This window comes from Papio anubis, unplaced genomic scaffold, assembly GCF_008728515.1.
Source record: "Papio anubis isolate 15944 unplaced genomic scaffold, Panubis1.0 scaffold316, whole genome shotgun sequence".
In the NCBI taxonomy this organism is placed as follows: Eukaryota; Metazoa; Chordata; class Mammalia; order Primates; family Cercopithecidae; genus Papio; species Papio anubis.
In genome coordinates this window covers 71263-87531 of record NW_022163281.1, presented here as the reverse complement: position 1 = coordinate 87531, position 16269 = coordinate 71263, and the positions used below count along the sequence as shown (strand labels likewise).

The 16269-nt window shown below is 38.6% G+C and overlaps 1 protein-coding gene across 1 annotated transcript in view; it reads left to right on the top strand.

Annotated features, from left to right (window-relative positions):
* The window catches only part of LOC101010699 (dymeclin), a 68526-nt gene that overhangs the window by 17891 nt on the left and 34366 nt on the right, over positions 1 to 16269 (top strand). The window contains exons 4-5 of the mRNA XM_031661967.1: positions 9253 to 9366; positions 10691 to 10785. Coding sequence (XP_031517827.1) covers positions 9253 to 9366; positions 10691 to 10785 — 209 coding nt within the window. The remainder of the gene's footprint in view (positions 1 to 9252; positions 9367 to 10690; positions 10786 to 16269) is intronic.

Genomic DNA, 16269 nt, shown 5'->3' with positions numbered 1-16269 from the left:
GTATAGAACATTTCTGTCACCACAGCATTATATACCTCATCTTGCTCTTGAATAGCCATACCCCCTTTTAAAAACTTGGCTAATCTTATTATTGAGATGTAAGAATTATTTATTCTGGATCATTTGCTTTTTTATATTCTAGTTTGTTAATGTAGTAAATTATACTGATTATTGAGAATTATACTGATTGTTGAATATTAAATCAACTTTGCATCCTGGAGTAAACTGTGCTTGGACATGACATGTTTTGAAATGTATTTTCATATACAGTCTGGTTAAGTTTTGAGCTTTGTGTTTTCTGAGGAATTTGTACATTTCTTTTAAGGTAATGAATCTATTACAATAAAATTGTTCATAATATACTCTTATTACCTCTTCTTTTTTTTAAAAAAAGTTACCTTTTAATGTCTGTACTAGCCAGAGAGATTACCCCTCAGTCTTCATGCTGATGTGTCTATTCTCTTCTTTATCTTTCTAACTTTTTTAAAAAGTTAAAAAAACTTTAAAGAACTAACTTTGATTCTATTGATTTTTTTCCTCCATTTTTTGTTTTCTATTTTAATTACTTATGCTCTTTATTATTTATTTTCTACTGCTTACTTGAGCCTCAATTTGCTTTTTTTTTTTCTTCCAACGTTTCTTAAGGTAGAAGCTTAGACCTTTGATTTTATATTCTTCTGCTTTTCCACTGTAAGCAAAATGTATGAAAATGGTTTTCAGACTTTGGACAATAGGAAGCACAGGAGAGTAATGCTAGAAATAAAAAAATGTATTTAACAGTAATTATTTTTAAGAATTTGAAAATACATTAAAGTCAAACTTTATCACTGCCACCTAAGATGTGAATACCTTAGCTTAAGACAAATTATTATACTGTTTTAGTGTAAATGATCATACTCATTCATTTACTAGAAATTAGAACTATTAACATTGGGTGAACATCATTTTCAGAAAATTTTCTTCTTTTTATTTAAGTTGAGACAGGGTCTCACTCTTGCCCCCATGCTAGAGTGCAGTGCTGCAATCACTGTTCACTGTAGCCTCGACTTTCTGGGCTCAGGTGATCTTCCTACCTCAGCCTCCTGAGTAGCTGGGACTGCAGGTGCATGCCACCATGCCCAGCAAATTTTTGTTTCTGTGGAGATGGGTTTCGCCATGTTGCCCAGGCTGGTCTCTAACTCCTGGGCTCAAATGATTTGCCTATCTCAGCCTCCCAAAGTTTTGTGATTACAGGCGTGAGCCACCACACCAGACCTTCATTATACAATATATTTTTAAATATTCGTATATGGTGAAGAAAAGAGATTTTGGAAAGATAAGATGTTAGAATCATTGTTTAGTTATTTTAAATCCATGTTGCAGCTGTAGAGAGAATCAGTGTATTTCTTAATGAGAAACATGAGAACATTATTAATTCCACACTTCTTTTCATCTCTTTCTTCCAATTTTTTGTTAGTTTAATTATTTAATTTTGTAAAAATTTTTTTTGAGACAGTCTCACTCTATTGCCCAGGCCAGAGTGCAGTGGCGTAATTTTGGGTCACTGCAACCGCCGCTTCGCAGGTTTATGCAATTCTCGTGCCTCAGCCTCCCAAGTAGCTGGGATTACAGGCAAGTGCCACCACTCCTGGCTAATTATTTTTTTAGATTATTCAAAACTTACAACATTTCCATTCTGTTTTGTAACTCAAATTGCCAAAATTGCCTAATACTGATTTTATTGAATGTGTGGTCTACCATCAACCCTTTTACCATAGTTTAGTTTCTGTGTTCCTGAGTTCTTTGTTTTTATTCATCTTGTATATGTCTGGCTTTTGTTTGCAATTATTTTCTTCACAGAATATTTCTGTGGCATATTTTATTCACCTTCTCATGTTTGAAAATGTCTGAAGGTTTTCATTTTCTCTCCCACACGTCTTTCCACTATTTAGTTGGAAGAAGAAACAAATAAATAAACCTACCAAACTTGTTTCTCTCTCTAGATTTGGGGATTTTCATCAGAATTTTCAGGATTTTGTCAGTTTTTCCAAGGGACTGCTACAAGGTAAGGCAGGATTCAGTCAGGCATGTTCTTCTTGACCCTGCTCTAGGGTTTTCTCCCTTATCATCCGTCATGGACCCCAGTACACCTAAGACTGTGTGCTTGGGCTCATAGAAGCATTGTTTTTTTACCACATGTTAACATGGGACAGCCTGTAATTTACAGCATATATATTGTTTTTTTTCTTTTTATTTTGAGATTGAGTCTCGCTCTGTCGCCCAGGCTGAAGTGCAGTGGCATGATCTGGGCTCACTGCAAGCTCCGCCTCCCGGATTCACGCCATTCTCCCACCTCAGCCTCCCAAGTAGCTGGGACTACAGGTGCCTGCCACCACGCCTGGCTAATTTTTTGTATTTTTTTAGTAGAGACGGGGTTTCACCGTGTTAGCCAGGATGGTCTCGATCTCCTGACCTCGTGATCTGCCTGCCTCGGCCTCCCAAAGTGCTGGGATGACAGGAGTGAGCCACCATGCCCGGCCTGCACATATATTGTTTGGTGAGATTGTTTAAGGACTGTATATACTTTGTTCACTCCCACATAGGCCTAGGATTAGTATATTTGGTACTACTAATTCAGTAAGCATTTAATGAGCATGTACCGCCTCTCATACCTGTGGTAACGGTTAAATGAATTTTAACCGTCACTTTTTTAGTTTAGCTCCTAGTTTTAACTTGCCAGATAAGTCATGTGCTTTTATTCTCTTCTCCAGATTATAGAGGTGTGGTAGACTTTGAGGATATTAAGTTTGGGCTCTAGTCTATTTGTTCAATGTACTGCTCTTCTAAGGCAAAACTTTAAAATTGTGATTTCACAATTTCTACCTATTTCCATGCCTAGAGATATGACACATTTATTCCTTTTGGTATTTTTTCTCTTTTCTAGCCCTCTTCTTGTCAAGCATGGACTTGCTTATACCTAACACAAAGTATTGGATAGAAAAATGGGTAAAATAATAGAAAAACAGAATAGAGACCCTGAACAGTAATCATCGTTCAACCTGATGCTTCATCAGGATTGTGCCAATTAAAGCAACTGAAATATTCTGTGCCTGTCAGAGTAGCAAAAACGACAAAATCTGATATATCAAGAGTTGGTGATGTTTTTGTTACTGTGAGGTTGATGAAAGAAAAAAGAATTGGTGAGGATATAGAGAAAAGGGACTCTCATATGCTGGTAGTGGTAGTACAAATTGGTAGAACCACTTTAGAGAGGAATTTGTCCTCTCAAATTCCTCAAATTATATACAGAAATAAATACTACACCTCTCAGAAATTCCATTTCAAGGTTATGTTTTAGGAAGAGCTTCATAGATCACGAGAACATATTTGAAAGAATTTTCATTGTAGTATTGGGAGAGCAGATAATGTAAATGAAATATTGTAAAGCAGCTAGAATGAATGCATAGAGCTACATGTATTGATAATAATAAAACTCAAAAAAAAAAAAAAAAGCCTATCCAATTTCGGGATAGTGGCTGCCTCTAGGGAGGCAGGTTATCAGTGTAGAACAATGAGGAGGCTTCAGGTACTTTAGAAGCAAGAATACTAACATTTGATAAATCTAGGTGATGGATACAGTGGTGGTCTCTATACCAGGCTAATCAATCAAACTTTCTATCCTCATAGAAGTCTTCTATGACTGTACTGTGCAGTATGCTCACACTTGAAATGTAGCTAGTATGGCTGAGGAATCGATTTTACTTCTATTAAATTTTAATTTAAATATCCACTTGTGGCTAGTGCCACTATGTTGGACAGTGCTGCTCTGTGCTTTTTAGTGTGTTAACACAGTTAATGGTAACTATACTTTTTGTTTTTGTTTTTGTTTTTTGTGATGGAGTCTAGCTCTGTTGCCCACACTAGAGTGCAGTGGCGCGATCTCGGCTCACTGCAACCTCTACCTCCCAGGTTCAAGCAGTTCTCTGCCTCAGCCTCCCAAGTAGCTGGGATTACAGGCACCTGCCACCAAGCCTGGCTAATTTTTTTATTTTTGGTAGAGACAGGATTTCACCATCTTGGCCATGCTGGTCTTGAACTCCTGACCTCGTGATCCACCCACCTCAACCTCCCAAAGTGCTAGGATTACAGGTGTGAGCCACCACGCCCGGCCTATACATTTATTTTTAAAAGAAGATATTCAATGATTTGGCAATTCTCCTTCCTAGTAAATTCTCACAGATGTACTTATGAAGTCATGTGCAGGTATTTTTGCTTTCAAAATCTGTGTAATTCCTGAACTTAGGTAAAAGTCCGGATAGTAAGAATATGGAGAGTAAGTAATTCTTTCTTTTTTTCTGACTTTCATATAGTAAGATTTAGGATAGTGATCTGAATTGTAACATTGTTTTAAATAGGAAAACAACTGTAAATAACCTAAATTTCCATTAATAGAGGAATGGATTTTTTTTAAAAATGTGACTTTCTAGTATAGTACTCTAGAGTGGTTACAAGGAATGAAGTAGACTTAGATATAGAGGTGACATTCAAATGATTTAACTAGTGTGGATGGCACCAACACCAGCCAGTAAGAATGGATGTGGACTATAGTCCTTTGTTCTCTGCTGTATATTACCTGGGGGAGTGGCTTGCAACAACAGCTATTTACTAACTAGTATTGAGTATTCCATTTTAAAAAAAGAACTAGTACTATCAGATAGGCATACCTGGTGAATATTCTTCTTATATGTGTCAATATAGGAGAGTTACAGAAACATACTGAGTGAAAAAAGTAAGATGCAAACAAACCAGATGTGTGTTAGTTTCTTAGAGCTACTGTACCTGACCACCACAGTTACTGAGTACTGCTGATATAAATGAAAGATACTTGGTATGTTCCAGAGTTGTCTGAGTACCACAGCTAGGTGACTCCTAACAACAGAAATGTATTGTCTTCTGTAGCCTGAAAGTCCAAAGTCAAGGTGTCAGTGGGGCCATGCTCTCTCTGAAGGCTCTAGGGAAAGACCCTTTCTGGTGTCATCCTAGCTTCTGGTGATCACAGGCAATACTTGGCTTGCCAGCTACATCACTCCTGTCTCTGCTACTGTCATCACATCCTTCTCTCAGGAGGTATCTGTCTCTGTGTCTGTCTTCCTCATCTTAAAATCACCAGCAGTCATACTGACCTAGAGTCCACATTAATCTAATGCAGTCTCATCTTGATTATATTTTCAAAGACTCTCTATCCATATAAGGTCACATTCACAGGTTTTGAATGACATAGATTTGGGGAAACACCATTCATTCTAATACATTATGTATGGTACTATTTATGTGTACTAGAAAACACACAAAGGAATGCTGGTTTTGATTTTTTACATATATATGTATACACATATATGTATATATGCAGATAAAGTAATTGAAATGGTCTAGAGGATACATACTAAACTCAAGATAGTGTTTGTTCCTTCATAGGGGAATAAAATGAGATTTATATATTAAAAAATATTAACAGTTGCTTTGGGAGGCTGAGGTGGGTGGATCACGAGGTCAAGAGATTGAGACCATCCTGGCTAACACAGTGAAACCCCGTCTCTACTAAAAATACAAAAATTAGCCGGGCGTGGTGGCGGGCACCTGTAGTCCCAGCTGCTCAGGAGGCTGAGGCAGGAGAATGGCGTGAACCCAGGAGGCGGAGCTTGCAGTGAGCCAAGATTGCACCACTGCACTCCAGTCTGGGCAACAGAGCAAGACTCCATCTCAAAAAAAAAAAAAAAAAATTAACAGTTGGTAATGTGAAATGTGGGCGTATAGATGTCAATTTTTTTGTACTTTCCTATACATATTTAATTTTTTAAAACAGTTGATATTATGTGATGTTATTGTGTAATACTCTATCATATATAACTTATGGAATTTATTTTTGAGAAAGAGTCTTGCTCTGTCGTCCAGGCTGGAGTGCAGTCACTGCAACCTCTGCCTCCCTAGTTCAAGCGACTCTCCTGCCTCAGCCTACCAAGCAGCTGGGATTACAGGCGCACACCACCTCGCCTGGCTAATTTTTAGTAGAGACAGGGTTTCACCATGTTGGTCAGGCTGGTCTCAAATTACTGACCTCAGGTGATCCATCCACCTTGGCCTTCCAAAGTGCTGGAATTACAGGCGTGAGCCATCGTGCCCAGCCAAACTTTTATATTTTTTACTTTTCAATTCTGAATAATATTTAACCACCATGTAGTGAGTATTTGTTATGTGCCAGCCTCTGAGTGGAGAATGCAGTCAGGGTGGGCTTGTTTGTAATGGGGGATGCTAGGTGATGTGGGGCCAGAGAGTTGAATGAGTGAAAATATGTGTGGGGAATGCACCTGTATATAGTTGTACTTTCAAACATATTGACATGAAATTGAGTGTGGTATTCCTTTGTGTTTTTATTCTTTTTATCTGTTTCTGTTCTCCCTATACTTGCTAGAGAATGATCTATTTTAATCCCCTTTTAGAAAAACTAAGGTACAACCATATTATTTAGACTTAATTCTGTTTTCCTGATGTCATGGATGACTGTTGTGTTTGTTCTTGTTTGTGTTCCATATTCTCCTTCTCTTGAATTCTCCTGGATTTGTCCTGCTGTTACTATGGTGAGAAGGGGCAGCTAAATACTTACATGTGTTGTGGTGGTTTTTTTTTTTTCTTCCCGATATGGTACATGGGTGGTTCATGCTGGGTTTATTTTGCAACAGACTTACGTGGTAGTTTCTCAAGATGTAGAATTCTAGAATCATAATGTCTTCCCTCAAAAATCTTGAGACATTGTTCTGGTGTCCTTCAGATGTGTAGTGTTCAAAATGGGAACTCTAACGTTAGTTTCCTTCTCTTTCCATTGGTGATAACATGTTTCTTCTGTCTGGAAGCCAGTGGAACTTTCTCATATACTGCGAATTCATTAATCTTGCAAGAATGTTTTGATTGTTTTTCATGATTTTTTCTTGGAATGTTGGATGTTTTTCTTTTCCTCTCAAAGAAATTTTCTCATATTACTGATTGTTCTGTTTTTCTTCTAGTTTGTTTCTTCTGGAATTTTTAAGTGCCTATGACGTCTGCACTTTTCTCTTATAGTATCTGTGGAGAACTTCTCAGTTTGGTCCTTCACATCACAAATTTAATTCTCCGTAGTGCTCACTCTGCTGCGCCTAGGCTGGAGTGCAGTGGTGACATCTTGGTTCACTGCAACCTCCACATCGTAGGTTCAGGCGATTCTTGTTCCTCCACCTCCAGAGTAGCTGGGACTGTAGGCATGCACTACCACACCCGGCTAATTTTTTGTATTCTTAGAGAGTCATCATTGGGCCAGGCTGGTCTCAAACTCCTGACCTTGGCCTCCCAAAGTGCTGGAATTACAGGCGTCAGACACTGCCCAGCTGCCATTTTAATCTTAAGCAACTTTTCTTTGTTCTGTGATTTTCTCTTTTCATAGCAGTCTCTTCTTATTTTATGGATGCAATATTTTGTCAAATCTCACTAAATATACTAATTAGAATTTTTTAAAAAAAATTCCAGCTTCCTAAATCCTCTCTGTTTAATTAGAGGTCTCTTCTCTCTGCCTGTTCAGTTTCATAGTTTATTATTTATTTATTTACTTGATAAACTTTTTATTATGAACACTATGAAACTTAAACATAATTGGAGAAAATAGTAGCATGGATCTTCATGTAGTCATTATTAACACTCGTGTTCTTATTTCATCTACCCGCTTTACCCTCACCACCTTTTACATTTTGATTTCTATTTTTAAAAACAAATCTTCCATATAATTTCATGTGTAAATATTTTAGTATGTTCTTTCAATAAGTGTGGACTTTAAAAAATGTATCATACCAGCCAGGTGAGGTGGCGCATGCCAGTAATCCCAGCACTTTGGGAGGCCGAGGCAGGCAGATCACGAGGTCAGGAGATCGAGACCATCCTGGCTAACACGGTGAAACCCCGTCTCTACTAAAAAAATACAAAAAATTAGCCAGGCGTGGTGGCGAGCACCTGTAGTCCCAGCTACTTGGGGAGGCTGAGGCGAGAGAATGGCGTGAACCCAGGAGGCAGAGCTTGCAGTGAGCCGAGATCACGCCACTGCACTTCAGCCTGGGTGACAGAGTGAGACTCCATCTCAAAAAATAAATAAATAAATAAATAAAAATAAATAAATAAATAAAAATGTACATTCAACAAAATCAACAATAATGTTTAAATTCTTCCTAACAATTTATTATCTCTAATTATCTTTAAAATGTCTTCTAGAGTTGATTTGTTTGAATCAGATACCAACGTCTACTGCATTTAGTTATTAAGACTCAGAAATCTATAGCACTCTCTCCCTATCCCAGCTTATTTTACCCCTTATTTGTTGAAGAAACTGGGTTATTTGTTTAGTAGGATTCCCTGCATTTGTCTTTAGCTGATTATGTATCATCATGGTATTTAATGTGTTCTGTCCTTTGTATTTTATGTGCACTGGTTAATTAGAAGAGTCTTGAGTAGGTTCAGCATATCACTCTCTTAGGTCGAATGTCTTCACTTAGTGGTTTGGTTGTTCATCTGTACTTATAAACACAAGTCTAGACTAACTTGTTTTGCAAGGTTGTGGGATCCCCCCTCTGCATTTGTGAGTGGTGGGGAGTCTGCTGTACTCTGTGGATGTGTGCCTCTTCTTAAGGGAGAGGGCAAGAATCAGCCCAGCAGTCTCTTCCTTTTTCGTGCATAGGTAAAGAATAATATGGCACAGTGACTTTCCTTGAGTCACGGAGAAAGGATGCAGGAGTAACCTTAATGGAAGAGAACATTAGGGAGTTCGAGTGCTCGGCTGAGCCCATTGGGGTTTTTTTATTGTCGTTTTTTCCCCCATTTACCTCTTTCTTTGGGGCAGCCCAGATTTGGCTGCTGTACTGCCCAGTGTTTGTACCTGTCTGTCTGCCTGCCTGCCTCTCTCTCTCTCTCTCTCTCATCGCCAGCTTACAAATCTGCAGTGGAAATGTCTTAACTTAGAAAATAGTTCTTGCTTACTTCGGCCCGGAGGTGTGCACCAGAGCTGCCTACTCTCCATAGCCATGGCAGAGCACTGGAGCATCTCTCCTTGAAAATCTGGAATCATTTGCATTCGTGGCCTCTCTCTGCTGCTTAACTCACCTTCAGAGCAAAGTCATGGTTTATCAAAAATTGTGGACATGGAGTAATCCTTTTGTCTGTAAAGCAGTCATTTTTTACTTAAACTTTTCTTCCCCATTACAGATACTAAAAAATATTACTTGGTATTCAGAACGAGTTTTAACTGAAATCTCCTTGGGGAGTCTCCTGATCCTGGTCGTAATAAGAACCATTCAATACAACATGACTAGGACAAGAGTAAGTATTCCAGCTGCTGTTCTATCTTTTTTGCATACAGTACAATTAAGACGATAGTTTAAAGCAATCCCAATTTTTAGGGTGCTAAAATTCTCATGACATATGGTAGAAAATACAGGTCACTGTATAGTCACTGTATTACATGATCCTAATGTAACATAAGGTCTTAATATTTAATGGATTGTATGATTGGAGATATTTTACATGAAATAGAAAACAAGCAATGCAAAACATTTAGATAAAAGCTATTGTATGTCTTTATTTGGCCAGTAACACTGATTTGCCTTTTTTAATATCAGCAAATAACAAAGCACAAGAGGACAAGAAAATGAGCACAAGAAATGAGCACAAGAAAGTATAAATTAAATGAGAAAGAAATAGAAGAGAGAGAGTATTTTAAAGAGTAAAAGAAAAAGAGAAAAGAGAATATTTTAAAGAGTAAAAGAAAACTTTCTGCTGGATTCTATTCACAGTACCTGGGAGCAAATTACAGTTCTGGTTAATAGAAATATATTGTTAAAGAGAAGCAGTGTACAGAATTCATAACTGAGAGAAATGGTATTTTATTTATTTATTTATTTATTTATTTATTTATTTATTTATTTTTGAGCTGTGATTGTGCCACTGCACTTCAGCCTAGGCTGCACTGGAGTGCAGTGGCACAATCATAACTCATTGTAACCTCCAACCCCTGGGCTTAAGTGATCCTCCTGCCTCAGCCTCCTGAAGAGCTAGGACCACAGGCATATGCCACCACACCTGGCTAATTTTTTTTTTTAATAGCCAAAGTCTCGCTATGTTGCCCAGACTGGTCTTGAATTGGTTTTGAACTCCTGTCCTGAAGTGATCCATAGGCGTGAGCCCCTGCTCCCAGCCCATTTTCAGTTATTTTCCCCTGTGGGGCTGTTGCAGATACACATTCATGTTTTTATCTGAAACCCTAGGAGCCAGCTATGTTTTAGAAAGCAGAAGTTTTTGGATTTTAGAAAGATAATTATAGTTTATATACTCTACTGTATGTAACCATTAGGGCCTTAAGTAGCATGCTGTACTTAGACATTATATTTCTGTAGCAAAATATTTCAATATTCACCATGGAGGGAATAATGAAGACCATCAGAAACATTGTCATTTTTTGTGTTGTGAAAAAAACTTTGAATTTTCCGTGCTTTATGGATTTAGGAATTAGAAAAAAGAGATTGTGGATCTGAACTTTCTAAAATCAGTGACAACTGAGTTTACATTTGCTTCTATTAATAGTTAACCTTGGTTAAAATATGGAGAAGACTTGATTGTATGTTTTACACTTGCTGTTTCCTCACAGGACAAGTACCTTCACACGAATTGTTTGGCAGCTTTAGCAAATATGTCGGCACAGTTTCGTTCTCTCCATCAGTATGCTGCCCAGAGGATCATCAGGTAAATATGAACTTTAAAAGAAATACTGATTTGCTTCCAGTTGAGCTATTAAGATGGATACTATGGTGGTTCCATTTTAAATGTTACCTGTGAGGACTATCACATTTTTCTACTTAATTTTTATCACCTTCTTGTTTTGTTAAAAACACCTTGTTCTGTTTTGTTTTCTAACCTAACTTTTTGATCAAAGTTAATTTTATTTACGTTCAATCTTTTTAAAATGTAATTTTAAGTGTAATGTTAGTTTTTTAGAGGAGCAGGTATATTTCTTAGTAATGTAAATTAAATATGAATGTATTTGATGAGCATTTTATAGAGCATCACAATATACTTTTAAGGATTTATCTGTGTGCATTTTAGAAAATTTTTATAGCAGTTCACCCGTGTATTAGTTTCCTATTGTTGCCATAACAAATTACCAAAAATTAGTGGCTGAAAGCACAAATTAGTCATTTTAAAATTCTCTAGTTTAGAACTCCACCGTGGGTCTCACTAGGCTAAAACTGAAACAGAGCTGCATTTCTGTCTGTAGGCTGTAAAGGAGAATCTGTTTCCATGCCTCTTCTAGTGGTTGGAGGCTGCCTGCATTCCTTGGCTCATGGCCCCTTCCTCTGTTATCAAAGCCAGCAACAGTAGATTGTTGAGTCCTTCTCATACCTCATCACTCTGACCTCTTCTGTGGTTCCCTCTTCCACACTGAGGACTCTCGTGATTTCCTGGACCCTTCCTGATCCAGGATTATCTTCCCATCTCAAAGCCAGAATCATAATCATAAGGTCCCTTTTGCCATGTAAGGTAACATTCATAAGTCCAGGGGATTAGGAGGTGAACATTTTTGAGGGAGCCATTATTCTGTCAGCCAGAAACCCTTGTCTCTTCCCCACCCATTGCCAAAGACATGACTTTTTTTTTTCTTTTTTTTTTTTTTTTTTGATGGAGTCTCGCTCTGTCTTTTAGGCTGGAGTGCAGTGGTGCGATCTCAGCTCACTGCAAGTTCCATCTCCTGGGTTCACGTCATTCTCCTGCCTCAGCCTCCCGAGTAGCTGGGACTACAGGTGCCCGCCACCACACCTGGCTAATTTTTTTTTTTTTTTTTGTATTTTTAGTAGAGACGGGGTTTCACCATGTAAAGACATGACTTTTAAGGGTAGGAAAGCTAACTAACCAGTCATGAGTGAATATCATTGCAGGACTTTTTAATATATGGGGGTACTTTTTTGACTTCTTGTAGGATGTTCGATATTGTCCAAGTAGCTCTCAAATAGAACCTCAGTGAAGTCATATTGTTTCCTTTAATTTTTACTTGTGGGGCAATGCAGGGTTTTTCTTCTTCTTCTTCCTCTTCCTCTTCCTCTTCCTCTTCTTCTTCTTCTTCTTTTTTTTTTTTTTTTTCAGACAGGGTCTCACTCTATCACCCAGGCTGGAGTGCAGTGACGTGATCTCGGCTCGCTGCGACCTCCGCCTCCCAGGTTCAAGTGATTCTCCTGCCTCAGCCTTCTGAGTAGCTGGGATTACAGGCACACGACACCACGCCTGGCTAATTTTTGTATTTTTAGTAGAGACAGGGTTTCACCATGTTGGTCAGGCTGGTCTCAAACTGCTAACCTCGTGATCCGCCCACCTCAGACTCCCAAAGTGCTGGGATTACAGGCATGAGCCACTGCGCCTGGTCTTTTCTTGTTTTTTTAAGAGACAGGGTTTCACTCTGTCAAGCAGGCTGGAGTGCAATGGAGCAACCATAGCTCACGGAAAGCTCAAACTCCTGGGTTCAAGGGATCCTCCTGCCTCAGCCTGGTCATGTGGTTTTGACCATTCAGTTTTGTTTAGCAGTCATTGGTGGTGATCCCAACAGCGTATCACTTTTAAGCGCTGATCTCACATTCTGTTCATTGTTTAGGCATTGATTGACCTGGGCTCATTTTTAAGTTACTGAAAATTAAGTTGTCTGTTTATCTTCGGAATTTAGTAGAGGATATTTTGCATTGACTCACTATTTAATTTATGTCTAGTCGTAATACATTCCATTAGATTATTTTTTGGGTTTGTACTTTAGAGATCATCTAGTTGGCTGACATTGGACTAATGTGAACTTCACTATTTAAAGTAAACATAGCAGTCTCCTCCTACCTTGGAGTTTTTCAGGTATTCTGAAGAGCCTTTAGTTTCCAGGAGTTAACCTTTGTCACCATGCTTTATTTCACCGTAACAGAGTTAATGATTTCTGTGCTGCTTTGTAGGCTGTTTTTCTGTTTATGTGCAGTTTTATAACGGTTTCATGAAGATTTCATTACACAATTAACTTTTCTCAAATGACAAATGAACATTTAGCTTGTTTGATATGAAAATGCCAAATTGGCCGGGCGCGGTGGCTCACGCCTGTAATCCCAGCACTTTGGGAGGCCGAGGCGGGTGGATCACAAGGTCAGGAGATCGAGACCATCCTGGCTAACACGGTGAAACCCCGTCTCTACTAAAAATACAAAAAAGTAGCCAGGTGTGGTGGTGGGCGCCTGTAGTCCCAGCTACTCAGGAGGCTGAGGCAGGAGAATGGCGTGAACCCGGCAGGCAGAGCTTGCAGTGAGCCAAGATCATGCCACTGCACTCTAGCCTGGGCAACAGAGCTAAATTCTGTCTCAAAAAAAAAGCCAAATTAGCTGGTTGAGAATTTAAGTTCTGATAAAATACATTAAGTACGATTAAATATTTTTGAGATGCAAAAAAATTTCTAGTTGGGAAAAATGTATATTAAAACACTGTGCTCAAGTTTTAATCTGTGATGACAAAAGTAGAAAATAAACCAATCATATTTGAAGAAATAAGAAACATAGTTTAGATTTGTGATCTGAGAATATTTAGATTGTGATCATCAATAATGAGCAGTGCTTTACTTCATTTTAATAGATTTTTAGTTAGCATAATATGAGTAAGGAACTATGTTAAGCAATGCAAGAAGTATCAAAATAAATAATAAAGATTCCTGCCCTCAAGAAGCTTGCAATTCAGTAGGAGGAGTAAGACCAGGACCAATCTTCGTATATATATGATACAAGGATCCTTTATATAGCAGAATGTTCTATGAAATATATATTATTATACCTTAATATTATAATGAAATAAAAATTGCTATGGAGGGGGTGAATGGCTGGTTCCAAGAATGGTGAGAACGCTTCTCGTTGAAAGATTAGGCAGGGTGGCTAGAGAAAGATGACGTGATAGATAAGAGAGACTGGCCTGATACACCAATCATCAGCTACAACAAACTGAAGCAAAAGAAGAGGGGGTATGGTGAGACAGCATGATTTATATATAGAAAATAACCAATTTCATGGAACTGGCATGCTGTGGACCTGTATTGGGATTACAGGTGAGAAGCCTGAAAGGAACAGCTGGGGCCATTACTGTGGCGGGGCTTAAGGGTGGGACTCACAGTTTAGAATAATCGAAAGGAATGGAGAGAAAAGAAGGTCTTTTCTTAATAACAACAACAAAAAAATAAAGTATGATTAAATGAGTTTATAAGTGGATTTTGAAGAAAAGAATTTAAGGTAAACTTTTTGAGTCACCTCTTTGAGCAGATGATAGTATCATGGTCTGTTTGTCACACTGAGGGAAGTGTAGTTCTACCCAGCTCCCACATGCTGCCAACACTTTTCTTGTTCAAGGACCACATTTGAGTAGCTGGCGTGGACCAGAGCGTCGTGTCACGCAGGAGGGAGCTTGTTGGAAATATAGAGTGTAGGTGTGGCTTTTGACCTACTGGATCAGTCTTCTTTTTAACAAGATCCCTGGATGATTTGTATCTACATTAAAGTTTAGAAAACACTTTGAGTTTTGGCCAGGAAATCATTATGTATTTCCTGAGAAAACAATTGTCTTGAGCTGGAAATGGGGGCCAGCTTTTTTGTACTTTGAGGGAACTCATTTTCTACTAAATATTTGTGTTTAGGGTATAGAAATGTATGATAAGGGATGCATAACAAAAACTGTTTAGATACCCAGAAGGTATTACAGCAGTACAACTCAGAATTCACCAGACTCTCTAGTAACTGCTTCAAGTGAGAAGTAAGCAGTTTTCATATACATGATTCCTAAATCCTCTTTTAGAAAAAGACTACACAATTTGATATTTGCCAGTCGCAAAACTTAGAAGAGTCAGTATTTCACATTATCTTCAACAAAATGCAAAACAGATAACATGTTACATTGCTATGAAAGGATGTGGATAAAGCTTTGAAAAGCCTCCTTAGCTGGACATAAATGTAAGAAATTATTTTTTACAGTGCCTAGGCTGTTGCTCATATTTAATGACAGTGTATCTTCTACAGACTCTTGGTGTTCTAGGAGAATCACAGATCTAATTTGAGTTTTGCTCGATTTGTAAGTCTTTTGGATGTGCTGTAAATTGCATATTTGCTGTGTTCTTTATTTAGGATTATGAGGTTATTCAATTTCAAGACATTTATAAAGAGCAGATTATATGCAAGGGATTGCTCTGGGTTAGAAAGATATCATTTACTTCCAGCCCTTAAGACTGTCCCTTATTGTCTTTCATGTCCCTCCACTGGCTGTTTCCTCTGGCTTCTCCTTCACCGTTTGCTTAACAGGTAGTTTCCTCTAGTATCTCATTCTGTCTTGTTTTCTTCTGTCTTTACACATTTTCTCTGGGAGATCACATATATGTCAATGACTTTACATACTGTCATTTGTATACTGAAAATCTCTTGATATGGTTAGGCTTTGTGTCCCTACCCAAAATCTCATCTTGAGTTGTAATCCCCATAATCCCCACATGTGAAGGGAGAGAACAGGTGGAGGTAATTGAATCATGGGGGCAATTTCCCCCATGCTGTTCTCGTGATAGTGAGTCTCACAAGATCTGATGGTTTTATAAGGGGCTCTTCTCCCTTGGCTGTGCCACTCTTCTCCCTGCCACTTTGTGGAGAAGGTGCTGTGCTTCTCCTTCACCTTCTGCCATGATTGTAAGTTTCCTGAGGTCTCCCCAGCTGTGCTGAACTGTGAGTCAATGAAACCTCTTAACTTTATAAATTACCCAGTCTCATGCAGTTCTTTTTTTCTTTTTGAGACAAGTCTCACTCTGTTGGCCAGGCTGGAGTACAGTGGTACAATCTCAGCTCACTGCAACCTCCGCCTCCCAGGTTCAAGCAATTCTTCTGCCTCAGCCTCCCAAGTAGCTGGGATTACAGGTAGGTGCTTGCCACCATGCCTGGCTAATTTTTGTATTTTTAGTAGAGATGGGGTTTCACCATGTTGGCCAAGCTGGTCTTGAACTCCTGGCCTCAAGTGATCTGCCCACCTTAGCCTCCCAAAGTGCTGGGATTACAGGTGTAAGACACTGCGCAAGCCTCAGGCAGTTCTTTATAGCAGTGTGAGAACTGACTAAAACACCACCCAAGTCTAAATTCATAATCTAGATCTTTCTCCTTCACTGTACTGGCAGACGGTACAATGTAGAGGATAAGCACA